Source organism: Diachasma alloeum, unplaced genomic scaffold, assembly GCF_001412515.2.
Source record: "Diachasma alloeum isolate Michigan unplaced genomic scaffold, Dall2.0 Dall_scaffold_00371, whole genome shotgun sequence".
Classification (NCBI taxonomy): Eukaryota; Metazoa; Arthropoda; class Insecta; order Hymenoptera; family Braconidae; genus Diachasma; species Diachasma alloeum.
In genome coordinates, this window is record NW_021680510.1 from 1,161,871 (window position 1) to 1,175,552 (window position 13,682).

General features: G+C 37.0%; 1 protein-coding gene across 1 annotated transcript in view; it reads left to right on the top strand.

Moving 5' to 3' along the window:
* Positions 1-7,332, top strand: part of LOC107041703 — a 29,230-nt gene extending 21,898 nt beyond the window's left edge. Inside the window, exons 3-4 of the mRNA XM_015262379.2 lie at positions 4,121-5,449; positions 6,578-7,332. Coding sequence (XP_015117865.1) covers positions 4,121-5,449; positions 6,578-6,809 — 1,561 coding nt within the window. The 3' untranslated portion in view covers positions 6,810-7,332. The remainder of the gene's footprint in view (positions 1-4,120; positions 5,450-6,577) is intronic.
* Positions 7,333-13,682: the final 6,350 nt, after the last annotated feature.

Below are 13,682 nucleotides of genomic sequence, written 5' to 3' on the forward strand. Positions count from 1 at the left end.
AAATTCAGGAAAAAATTGAAAGTTCATGTCATTTGGTTTCCGAATATTCATGTTCCATTTAAAATTCATTCAAGTTGTGAAATTTCCGTCTTTCTTTCCCTGAAAACTCATAAATTTCCTTGAATTGTACCTTAAACTTGAAATTTCATAATCATTTTTCCCCTGTATCGGATTCAATACCACTTATGAAAATTTTTACCGTATTTCCCACGAAATGTCGAAAAATTTCCCACAGTGTATCTGGAATTTTCATTCTAAATCTACTACACTGTTAGAAAAAAATAATTGAAATTTCGTAAACAGTTTAGCAGCAGTTTTAAGGAGAACAACATTCATTTCAATTTAGGAGAAAACGAGTGGGAAATTGCTCTTGTATTGCATATAGTGTAGTTATTTTTCCTAATAAATTAGCAATATACTTTCGAAACGGTTATTTCGCACATCATTTCCTTCTATCATGTATAATTCATTGTTTATTTAATTTTATGAAATTGAACAAAATGGCTTTTCAACTAATTTTGTCAGATTTGCAACGTAATTGAATGTGATCATCATCATTATTTTTATTATTCGTTTCTTTTAGACAACCGATTGTCTTTTTTATGGTGCTATCTCTCCTCTCAGCCCTTCGATAAAATGTTGACAGAACCATCTTATTTATACATACTTGATTGAATTTGAAACATCACATTTGAAGAAACCATCAGAAAGCTAAATTTCAGGGAACTTCATGAAAAATTCGAAATTTTCAACAATCATCATAAAAATCAAATCAACTAATATATAATATCAACGATATCAACTAATATGACTTAATGGCAAAAAAACAAACATTTTAAGCTATGATTGAATTTATTTGAAGCATTATATTCAAAGATATCCCCGGAAATCTGATTTTCAAAAAATCTACAATTTTTGCAGATTTTCAAATGAATTAAAATAACGATTATTGCTATCGCCTTCATCTCCGAACTCGGCCAGAATGACATCCAAACAAATTATTCTAGGCATCATTCAATCAATTCAGAACATTTTTTTTTAGTTATCGTGGAACAACTGATTTTCGAAAAAAATCGAAATAGTATATTACGTAACGAGTGCAAAAAAGTGTTTTTTGGCGAGTGGGAGGTTTATATCACGAGCCGAAGGCGAGTGATATAATCCCACGAGCTAAAAAACATTTTTTCACGAGTTACGAACAATATTTTTCATCACAATGTGGCGGAAATTAGACTTTTAGGCACGCGGAGCGTGCCGAAAGGTTCACTTTTCGTCACAGCGTGATGAACATTAAAAACCCTAATCGATGAATTAAAATTTAATTAATGGCGATTGATAAGGCTCAACAATACCTGCGTTGAAAGAGAAAGATTCAATTCCATTCATTCAATTGCGAACAATTGAAAACAAATTTGTTTACATATGTACATACATACACGCGTACGGACGAGGTCTAAAATAGTATTTTTCCGGCCTGTTGCGATGGGGTTTTTTACTCGTGTGGTTGACCAGTCCTCGCCTACGCCTCGGAGGCCAACGCCACACGAGTAAAAAAACCCCATCGCAACAGCCCAGGAACAATATTTTTCTGTAGTGATTTTCAAGTTTTCGAGTTTGGGAAGTATGTAATACCAATTCCCAGACGAGAAATCGTGAGAAGCAGTACAGAAAATCGTATTTTCAGACTTTTTGGATCATGCTGGGTCGATATAATACAAAAAATCCAAAACTTAAATTTGAACGATTACAAAGCTTCCATCCAGAAGCCAAAAAAATCATGCACCTTTAAATTTCACAGATTTTTTTTCCCACGGAATTGTGATCGACTTTAATTAGTAGAATTGTTGCATTCATCTTGAGGGGGAGAGACTGAAGGATTTTAGTTTGGATATTTTTCGGATATTTTCCGTTGTCATTGGCAACTGGCAACACGTCCGCAAACTATTCTTTTGGCCGAAATTCAAAGGAAAAAAATTATCCACCATATGTCCCTCGAGCTTAAAAATGAATCCGGTATTTCTCTCAACCTTCTCTCCGAATAGACGACTGTGTTCAGGTCCTTGGCAAAATCTCACAAATTTTGACTCATCTTTGTTTGCAGTGAAGCTATGGGGAAATGCCCGATCATTTCAGAGCTTCCGGGGTTATTGATTATTTTCCCCATCACCATTAGGGTACAACCGACAATTTTTTGTTATTCTGCTTGCCAACGGGAAATTATCGAACGATGGAAAATTATCGTTCATAATACCACAAGAGTTTCAGAATTCTCAGGTATTTTCCGACAGGTTCGTGGAGAACAAACGAAGGCGTTGAGTTTTTCAGGTTAAAACATGACGAATGCAAAGCACGAGTGATTTTTCCTGAAAAACTTGACGAGTATGTAGGGAACACGGAGAAAATTATTCACCAACTTATTGAAAAAAAATTAATTACCAATCATTTGGTGAATTTCAACAAGTAGTTGTTAAATTTCACTAACTAGTTTGTTGAAATTCACCAACTGGCTGGTAATTCATTTTTGTCACCAATTCAGTAGCGAAGTGGTAAAACGGTACAAGTCAATTTTGATGATTGACCAGTTTTCAATGCTTATCTCGGAATCTAAGGGAGATAGCAAATTTTTTATTATAACCTTGTTTGGTGAATGACTAAATTTAGGGTGGATGTGGGATGAAAATGTGGAGGGAGTTGTTGGGAAAATTACTGATGAGCCGGATTTAAAAACCACACTTTATTTTGTGGGATCGAACTATTTTGTCAAAAGTCTTTACACTCTTTGATTTTCAATAGTTGAATGTCTAAGTAAATTGATGATTGTCTTTCACTGTAAATTCGTTGAGTCACTGAATTTAGGCTGAATTTAATCAACAGAGGTGATGTACTGAATAAAACGGTGATCTTACAAAGACCGGTGATGTACTTGATTACTAGTGAGCTAGGTGAGGTTCAAGAAGCTACTGTACTCGGTGAGGGGCGATATAAAACTTGTACAGGTGATTCGCCCGAGATAGACTTGTACGGTGAGAGGCTAAGCCTAAACTGATTCGCGCGTGTTTCGGTGACTTATGACTGATGACCCGAAGGGTCCCGGAGATTTTCGAAGTAGGCCGATGGTCGACCAGAATGTTCTGGAATTTTAGTTGCGTTTCAAACAAACCTTTTTTGTAGAGCCGATTGAGAGCTAAGACAAATCTAATTACAAAAATTTCGCTATCTACCTTAGATTCGGAAATATCCTATCCTAAAAAGGAGAAAAGAAATCGATCTCGATATATCTCGAAAATCTCGAATAAGCGTCAGCGTAAGACTGAAACCGAAGCGCCACTACGTGAGGAGATGAGAAGGCGTGTGCGTAGCACGCGCGGCCGATCTCGGTCTACAAAAACTCAACTGGCAGATAAGTCGACTTGAACCGCTTTACCACTTCGCTACTGAACTATTTGGTGAAATTCACCAAATAATTTCCTCCATGAATCTGGAAGAAAATACCTGATTAATTTTGACACTCAAGTGGTATTCGGAAGAGAACTTCCATCCAAATTTCGGTTTCAGCCAGTAGTATATTTTGATATAAGTACGTAAAAGTATTGTTTGACCCGTGGGATATGTATAGCGTTCGCCGAAGGTGAGGGTGAGTGCCCGTGGAACAAAATCCACACGGAGAAGTTTCCGTATAACCGATAAGATCGCAAGATTTTCCCGCCAATTTTATTTGCTCAACTTTGGTGTACGCGAATACATTTCCGTGTGGATTCGATTCCATGGATAGTCACAATTAGTGTTACTCTCCGAAGTGTCAAAGAACACGTTTCCCACGAGTGTCGAACCCTATTTTTCGTCACAATGTGTGAAAGGTGGGATTTTGCGCACGCGTAACGTGCGTAAATATTCCCCTCACGTACAAGTGATGAAAAAATTGTTAAAGTGTAGTACAATGGGTACTTGAATGATATAATACGCATTAACGAACTCTTTGGCTCTGATTCTACGCACAACCATCAATCTCTATAAACTTTTCGCCACTCCGCAACAGAGTTCTCTTGTTTTTGCTTAAATGTTCAATGTTAGAAATAGAAGTCACCAACGAATAAATAATAAATTGAACTAAATCACTCAGGGTTGGGAGACTTGCAGAGAGGCGCTATCAATTAGCAGCTCAGAAGCGTAACGAAACAGCATTAAAATTCGATTATTACGTACAAGCGGCGAACTACTTCGAGCGCGAATGCGGAAAAGCGAAGCAATTCAATTCCTGGAACGTTGACAAAGTAAAGCCAACTCACTGGGAGAATATTAGAAAGACCGAGGCACTTCATAGGCGTCAAAGTCAACTTCAGGATCTTCTGAGGGCCGAGAACGAAGTTTATCAGCGTGAAATTGACGAATCGAGGTCACGAAAGAATACGAGAGAGGAGACGACGCTCGAGGCATTGAAAGAGAAGTTGAGGCAGAAGAGGACGGAGCAGAGTTTGTACCATCCGAGGACTTGCCGAAGGATTCAATCGTACTTCAGTTATCCCACGAAGGAAGACAGAGAATTGTTGAAAGAAATCAATACCTGGGCGCCGAGTAGACCCTCTCGAAAGAGCCTAGAGAACACAAATCTTCGGTACGAGATGCAGTCATCAGAGAGTACCACCGAGAGCCCTCAGAGGAAGAAGACTGGGCACGTGGACTTTACGAATCTTGTGGATCAGGCAAGTTTCAATGTCAGACATCAAGAGTTCATGGACAACCGAGCGGCATCTAATCGATCGAACTTTGGAACACTTCCTGCGCAAAGATTTCAGGATGACAAGAAAGAAAGTGACAAAGATTCTTCTGGACGAAGCTCAGCTGGATCGTACGAACGATCGGATTTCCTCGATGGACAGCAGCCACCAGAAGGATGGAATTTGCCCAAGAAGTTTGCTGAGAGATATGCGAAGAGAAGCCTTCAAGACACTAATGTTCGTGAGACTGGTGGACCAACTGTGAAGCCTAATGACACGCTAGAAGATGTTGATGATGATGGAGTTGTGCAAACATTGGCTGAAGATAATGACAGTCAGGAAGAATCTCAGGACAAAGCGGATTACATTGCTGACAAGATGCAGTCGATGGAGCTTCACCCGAATTCCGTTGAAAATAGGGATCACGATCAACCGTGGGTGCCACAATCGTCAAGCGCCATGCTCATGTATCTGACTCATCAAGAGGTGAAGAAGAAGATTGAGGATTTGGAGAACAGGGAGATGAAGGCCATCCACAAGCAATCGTGGGAGGAAGCTCTTCGTTTGAAGGATATGAAGAATCGACTGGAGTTGTTCAGGGACAAGCAGTTTTATCTGCGCGATGATATCAAGATTGATCCTGAGCTGAGGCAGTTGGCGCTGAAGAGCATTGAGGCACGCAGCAAGCAGCTGATTAATCGAGAACAGTTCTATGTGCAGTCACAGATGTACAGGTAATTTGTTGAGATACTGTTACGTATTTGTTCTTTTCCTCCCTTTTAACTACCTTCATGTACGATCGTCTCGTTCTTACTCGTTATTCTTTCAGTCCGCGGACGGGTCAATCCTTTCCATATTTCTTTTCATTACTTATTTCGCCCCAAAATCTTTTAATTAATACGATCAAGGCTTTATATAAGATACCTTAGGGACAGTAGGCGAGTGGAATTCCGGGAATCCGTGTACCACAACTGCGTGCGCTTATAGAGAGCGGAAAAATAGGGATCAGCGGTTTGAAATACGAATTCTATGGAATATTCATTTTTTACTAAGCGAATGTTGATAACTAATCAATTCATACGAGTTTAATGTTTTGGATTCGTAAAGTCCGCGTTCCCTTTTCTCTCTAACCGTAACCCCGCGTGATAGAATGGCAGAGCTGATATTGGGCGATTGTTAGGGGACTTGAGAATAATCACCTCTGGACTGCTGAAGTACACATTGTTGAAAGCACGTAAATTAATTGAATTTTAGTCAGGCTTTGTTCTATTAAGATGCTGACGGCACCCTGAATGTATGAGCGCATTATGGCCGGATAATTAATTAGAGAGAGGTATCTTATGTAAAGGCTCGGCTGTACTTATTCTTAATTAAATGGCTTGTATTTAACAATATTATTGTTCGTGAAGGCCTCTCATACCAATTGCAAAGGTTTGTTTTACCTATGAGAAGGACAATCTTGCTCATCGTAGCATGAAGAACTAGTATTTACATTTTTTGCTAAATCACTCGAGGAATTAAACGATCAAAATTCCTGGTCACAATGCCAAGGGTTTTAGATTGATTTCGCAATGATCACACTCTGATTCATTGAATATGTATGATGCATATATGCACGAGTCTCATTAGCATCGCGTGCCAAAATCACTGTCACAGCTCAACGAAACTAAAAGCTACTGAGTTTGTTTCTCAATAGAACACAAATAGACGATCACACAAGCGTTCAATGGGTTTACTAACGTACCTGAAGCTTATTACATTCTATTCTTATAGTCTATCCACATAGTTATTCATCGCAAATGACATTTCAGTGGCTCCATGCTCATTTTCATTTGTTGATATTTTGTTTATGTTGCTCGCAGTGAGGAGGCTAAGCTCATGTGGCACATGTGGGCTGAGGAGGACAAGAAACATTACATCAGTGATGAAAAAGCTGAGAGGGATCTTCTACTGCGTCAACTCGAGGAGGAGTGGGAGCTACTTCAGCAGGAGGAGAAGCAGAGAATCTTCTATGATTACATGCAGATCATGAACAAGTCGTTCTCGCAACATGAGATGGATCTCCTTGCCAAATTAACAAAGCAGAAATTCTAATGGTTCTCACTCTGAGATCATTCGCTGCTCTCGAGCTTTTTATGTTTCTTTGGCCTTCGAGTACAGGAATTCTTCATTTCATCATAGGCATTTCATATTTGATTAAGCGTTGAATATCTTTATCTGTGAACTCAAGACTAATCCGTCCCTGTTGAGGCATTTAGAGACTATAGCTTTGCTTTTTGTGAGGACAGTTGTAAATTTAATGGCCATGCTAATGCTGGAAACAATTAGTGATAGTATGTAACGTTTGTCGTTTTTGCCGAAATTTTTAAGAAAGAAAAAGCCAAATTTTTCGGTACTATAATTGAAAATTTTGTAGCTGTACCCATACTGCAACCGTTCATCATCCCTGACTTTTCTATTCTTTCGAAATGGAAAATAATATTGATTTTGTTAATAATTGTAATAACATTGCAATGCTGTGAGCTTTGATATATGTAATAATGTTGCGACGATTTACATCGTCCGCGATTTTTCTATGTTGCATAAATTAAACAATAAATAGCAATTTGTTCATTAATTATTACTGAAACCTCTGCAAATGAACTCTGCTGATAAAGAAGATCCTTCCAGAGAGGAACGGAAATATTTCCTTGTCACTTAACAGTCGATTAATTAGGAATTTATAGTCTTGATGTGACAATTTCTCAACAGATGGCATCAGTAGTATATTTGAAACCACAAATGAGCCGACAAAATTAAATTTGAGATCCGAACAAAGGATATTTTGCCCAGATAGGGCTTTCAAATTCTGATCGCCATTAATATCTTTCACAAATATTTTTAGAATATCTTTTTGTGAGGATAGTTGTAAATTTGGTGGCCATACTGATGCTGCAAACAATGGCATTCGTCATTTTTGCTTCAATTTCTAAGGAAGAAAAGGCCAAATTTTGCCATGCAATAATTGAAAACTTTCTAGCTATATCCATGCTCCAACTATTCATCATGCCTGACTTTTCTATTTTTTTTAAATGGAAAATAATATTGTTGTTGTTAATTATGTAATAATGTTGCGGCGATCTACACTCGTTTACTAAAGTTCTGAAACAAAACACATAGGATGCAAGTTCAGATTGCTTCAGAACTTTAGTAAATGATTATACATCGTCCGCGATTTTTCTATGTTGCATAAATTAAACACTAAATAGCAATTTGATCCTTAATTATTAGTGAAACCTCTTCGAATGAACGCCGCCAATAAAGAAGATCCCTCCGGAGAGGAACGTAATTATTTCCTAGTCTCTTGACAGTCGATAATTCAGAAATTTACGAAGTCTTGATGCGACAATTACGACAAGATGACGCTAGTAGTGTATTTGAAACCGCAAATTGGCCGACAAAATGAAATTTGAGATCCGAACAAAGGATGTTTTACCCAGATAGGGCTTTCAAATTCTTATCGCCATTAATTTTGTTCACAAATATTTTTAGGAAAATTGAGCAACACCTAGAAATTGTTTGCACTAGGTAATTTACTCTAACAGCATCGACCTTCCCCTGAGGAAATTTCAGCTCAAGGTATTCACGAGTGTCTCGAATTACAGTGATTTATCACAAATCCTTGTCATTGTTCTACCCACTGACCTGAATGAACTCAAATGCTCTTCGGTTATCCACAACCGCGAAAAGATGAGAAAAAAATTTCATTCAAAAAAATTCTCGGTGTGAGTGGAGTGACTCGTGGACAATTTGCCACTTATACATCCCACAAAGATGAAATTAGTATGATCGAAGTGGCACAGGGGCTGGATGGCTAATTTCCATGATGATAGTTGGGGCGCGCACGAGCAACCGGAGGGGGACATCAATGAGAATTTACTTTTTTATTCTCATTCTTGTTTGGGTGGAAGCATTGATGGGTTCTTTTGGCAATGGTTACCCAAAGGTGGGAGCGAAAAATATTGGGTTCGTACGGTCGTGTGGCGTGCGTTCGTCATGTCCGGGACGTGTTATTATAGCCATCAGCTTCAGGGTTCCACCGTCGCTACTTCCTCCAAGCCCAGGGTATATAATTTATTTTATATTTTTTTTTTGCTCGCCTCCCGTCACTCCTAGGCTTCTTCGGAGAGGAGAAAATGCGTTTTAATTAACATAGCTGGCATCGTTGCATCCCTCATCTCCAGTCAAGTTTCACGGGCCATTGCACGCCCATATACCACTACCGTCTTTGCAGGGAGATTATTTTACTTGGAAAAAAACCAGGGAAATTGGGTTTATTGGGAGGCTGGCGGAATTACCGTTTCTGAACACTAGTCAATCTATTTTCTTTTAATAGTTTCTCATGTACGAGCAAAAACATTTTGACATCATTTTTTCTGAAACTAGAAGTGTTATAAATACATTGATTTCTAGGAAAATGAATAATTTCCTCAAATTCGTCAGAAAACCTGAGAATTTTCTAGATTTTTCTCCAATAGAAAAAAACAGGTTTTTTGCGAATTTTCTAGGAAGCCGGGGAATTCTTTTGGGCCTTCACATGATTAAATGAAAATAATTTTTTTTTCAATTTTCTAGTCTCTAGTTTGGGACCTGAATTTTTTTTTTTTCATTCACAAATGTTCAAAATATTGCTCATTAATTAATAATTACTTGTTAAACGTCGAGGATTTCAAACACTTTGAAATCGCTAATGACGTCACACAGACGGTCGAGCGCTGTGCCAATCACAGAATGGCTCGAGTCGACCTAACTCAATCTTGATGAGCTCCTCGGCCAATGAAGGACGACAACTCCCCACTCTCTTCACACCCGACCAATGAAGCGTGACCTGACCGTCTTCATGAAGTCATGAACGGAAAATTAGTCCCGAAAACGACTGATTTTCAATGAATTATCGGAAGACATCTAGGCAATATTTTTTCATAATTTTCGCCATTTAGCTAGCCATCTGTTACACTGCTAGAAATTTTTGAAAATTTCATTGAAAATATGATAGTAATTCTCATGACAGTGACATTGAATAGGAATTAGGGGATAAATGATTATGAAATTTCAAGTTTTAGGTAGAATTCAAGAAAATTCATGAGTTTTCAGTGCGAGTGAGATCGAAATTTCACAACTTGATTGAATTTTCAATGGAACATGAATATTCAGAAACAGAATGACATAAATTTTCAATTTTTTACCGATTTTTCAGAATTTTTGCGGAATAATTCAACTGAAAATTTCTCTTTTTTTTCTCTTTCTCACGTCTAACTATCATCAACAATGAACCACATATATACAACTCCTGATAGAGATAATTCAATACTCTACAAAAGAAGTGTATTCTAGGCTGAGGGCCCTTGGGCAGTGGCCATTTGTAAGAATGTATATTTCTTGCAATAAATAACGTTAAAAGTTAAAAAGTTAAGTTTAACTGAAAATTCATGTATTTTATTGATTTTTAGATCATTCGAGCAGAAAATCAATGGAATATTTGATTCTTCAATGACAATATTTTCTGAAATTTCAGTGGAAATTAAAAACAATAACAATTTCCAGATTTGGCAAGGAAAATTCAGACGAAAATTTTCAACAGTGCACGAGAATACTATATAAATTACTAAAGAATAACAGTAGCATGGATTTTTTATGCAGTATTTTGAAACAGAAATTTTCCTGCTTAAGATTGACATAATTTTTTTTCCTCAAACCGTCACCTTATTTCAAAGCGATTTTTAGAATTCAATTTTTCTCGTGAGACATTCGTGCCTGCCGACAGTAAATGCAGCGCGGTTTGATGCTCGCTTGACGAATAGGCCGACTAATTTGGTCGGCTGTCAGGACAGGGTGGCATGGTACGCCGGAAGACCAAATTAGCGGGTTTCAAACGTTATACGTGTGTTATTAGGATTGTGTTGACGTCGGGGGCTTGCTCTCAAGTTGTGTCGAAGAGGATTAGATTAAAGGGTCTTACGGATTGAAAGGTGTTATTGACTACTGTTCTGACAGATGGATATCTTACTTCTCATCGTCATTTTTTTTAAATTTTCTTACGGAATCGTTTTGTTTCCGTGAAGTGCTAATTTGTATCGGGTTAAACCGAAGTTTCATCGAGTAGAGAATAAGATGAAATAGCCCCTGTGAGTAAAAGGGACCACGGGGGTAAAATTGACTCTTGGAGCAAAATTTCAGAATGAACACGTGGCAAAACTGATTAGTTATTGCCATTTTTTTTCGAAACACCAATTTTTTCTTCGAAAAACATGCACATGAAAATGAGTATAGAAACACGGAAGTACTGAGTGGATTTTTCTAGAAAAGGAGTTTCGTTTCTTGCTTCTAACTTCACGAAATTTGTTGAAAGTTCAGCGAAGACATGGCGATAACAGTCACGGAAGCTATGAACGTGTCCAAGGTGGCAAGGATGAATATGCGAGATTTGTAGAATTATGACTTCCTGGTATATTGTCAAAAGATCACTGATTGAATCGATCTTTCCCAAAGGAAAGTTGACGTTTAAAATTATTCTTTGAGCCTCTTCGAGTCGAAAAATTCGATTTTAAGTCAACTCACAGTAAGTGACTTGGTTGGTTTTTGCACTGGTTTCCAGGTCGGTTTTCAATTTGAGTAAACGGAAAAAAATATACTTGAATTGAATATATTTTGTACCAGAATTAAGTATATGCATAAACCTGATTCAAGGATAAATATACTTGACTCGAGTATAAAATATACTTGAACTAATTCATTAAAATCTCGAAATAGATTTTTCAATTTCATTCGACAACCATTTGTTAAAATTTCAATAAACGTCCGTCGATTTATTTGATGGATCAAATTTAACAAGAAATTGTAGATTATTACGAAAATAACTTTTAGGGGAGACATTGATTGACTGTCAAGATATAAATGAAAGGTTCTAGTTGATTGCTTTTTATAGATAACTATAGCTAAAAATTTTTGGCTGACCCTTTGGCTGTGAACTCATTGGAAATTTTTTTCTGACTGAAATTTCACGTAATTTCATAATTAAGACTTCGAAATTTTATGGGATGAGGAAAGTAATCAGGAAAATTTTGATTTATATATAAGTTCTCCATTAATCGAAAATTCAACGTTATTTGGTACTCAACATTCTCGTTTAGATTGAAAGTTAGAATAAGTTGGGAAATCGTTGACGAATGAAATTCAAAAAACTTTTCTGAATTTTAATTAATTAGTTGTTAAATTTCACCAATTAGTTGGTAAATTTCACCAAATAATTTTCTCCGTAAAGGGTCACAAGGGTCAAAATAAGGGTCACGGGGGTAGATTAAGGGTCAGAAGGGTTCAAATAAGGGTCATGGACGTCATATGTGGATCATATATGGGGGTTGACGAGCGGAGCGAGCACGGGGCGTAGCCCCCTAGTCTGCATTTATGCACTTCGCTGTACTAATGCACTTAGCTCTTAATTGATGTCTGGTTTATTTCTTAACAAATAAATTATTTGAATATTTTTTGTTCGATTCAGGCATCCAGCAATCGTTGAAGTTTTACAACTGTTTGTCAATCTACCATTTTCAATTCTGGTTGTTGGAATTCAACAAGAAATTATCCCCGTGGTGTTATGACATTCCAAATATCTTCTTTTCAAATCATAAAAACACGATTTCCAAGAAATTAACAAATGTCTCATATATCACCACACTATTAAATCAATTTTTTGTGCTATTTAACATGAAAGAAAAAGTGTCAAAGAAATGCAAACATTTATAATTGCATAGTCGTTCGTCTCTTTTGTCGCCGGTTCTAGTCCATAAATTTCATCGAGTTGGAAATATTTATTTTCTCTCCCATTCAATATTTTTCTCTTTCATTTTATACATGTTAATTTCTCCTTTTTTTTCATTCATTCGAATGGTCGGGGAGGGGGATTGGACGTTGCGGGGGCGTGTTCCAGGGATGACGGCTGAGCCCCTGGCATGCATGTGGATGTATGAATGTGTATAATAGGATGAGGGGAGTTATTCATACGAGAACCGGATAGAGTTGCAGTGTTGACGGATTAGCCACTCAATGTAACGTTTTTTGTCTACTTTTTTTTGACAAGGGGAAGAGCGATGTTCGCAGGAGTTTCGGAGTTCTGGGGAAAAAGGGCCGGCTCCTTCCGCTTGGAGGAAAGAAGGCAATTAACACTACATATGGGAGACAGCTAGTCAATCATTTTTTGGGGAGGAAGAGATACAAATTTTCTCGGTCATGGCTTATCGCTCGTGTGACTGTGATAATTAGGATATTAGAGGTTCCACCGTAATCAATGAATTTTATGGTTGAACGGATCTTCGTGATTTGTGTGCTTTCCTTGGTTTGGAAATCATTCAACATGGTTTGTCAGGAATTTTTGTCCTTTTTTGTGCGTTGAATTCCTAAAATTCCACGTATGAAAAAATTAAATTGAAAATCTAACGAATTCGCTAGAAAATTCTGTTGGAATTCTACAGGAATTCTATGGGGTTTCTATAGGATTTCTATTGGAATTCTACTGAAATATTGTATTGTTTTTTTCCGCTGATTGTATTGGATATTCGATAAGAAAAAGTCAATAGATTTCAAATTTTTGTTTGAATTTTTTTCTTGAGATCTTTTCGATAAGGATGCTTGGGCATCAATTTTCTAAGTTTTTTCCCCTCGGATTCTGCAATGCAAAACAAAATTTTATTTATACATACTTGAATGAATTAGTAATTAAAATTTATACTAATGTATAAATTATGTATTTTTATGTATTTTCAGTACTTGAATGCATTAGTAGTTGTTAGTAGTTAAACTTTTAACTTCGATTTGATGGCATTAAAACAAACATTTTAAGCTATGATTGAATTCATTAGAAGCATGATATTCAAAGATATTCCCGGATTCTAATTTTTAAAAAATACGAAATTTTTGAAAATTTCCGAATAA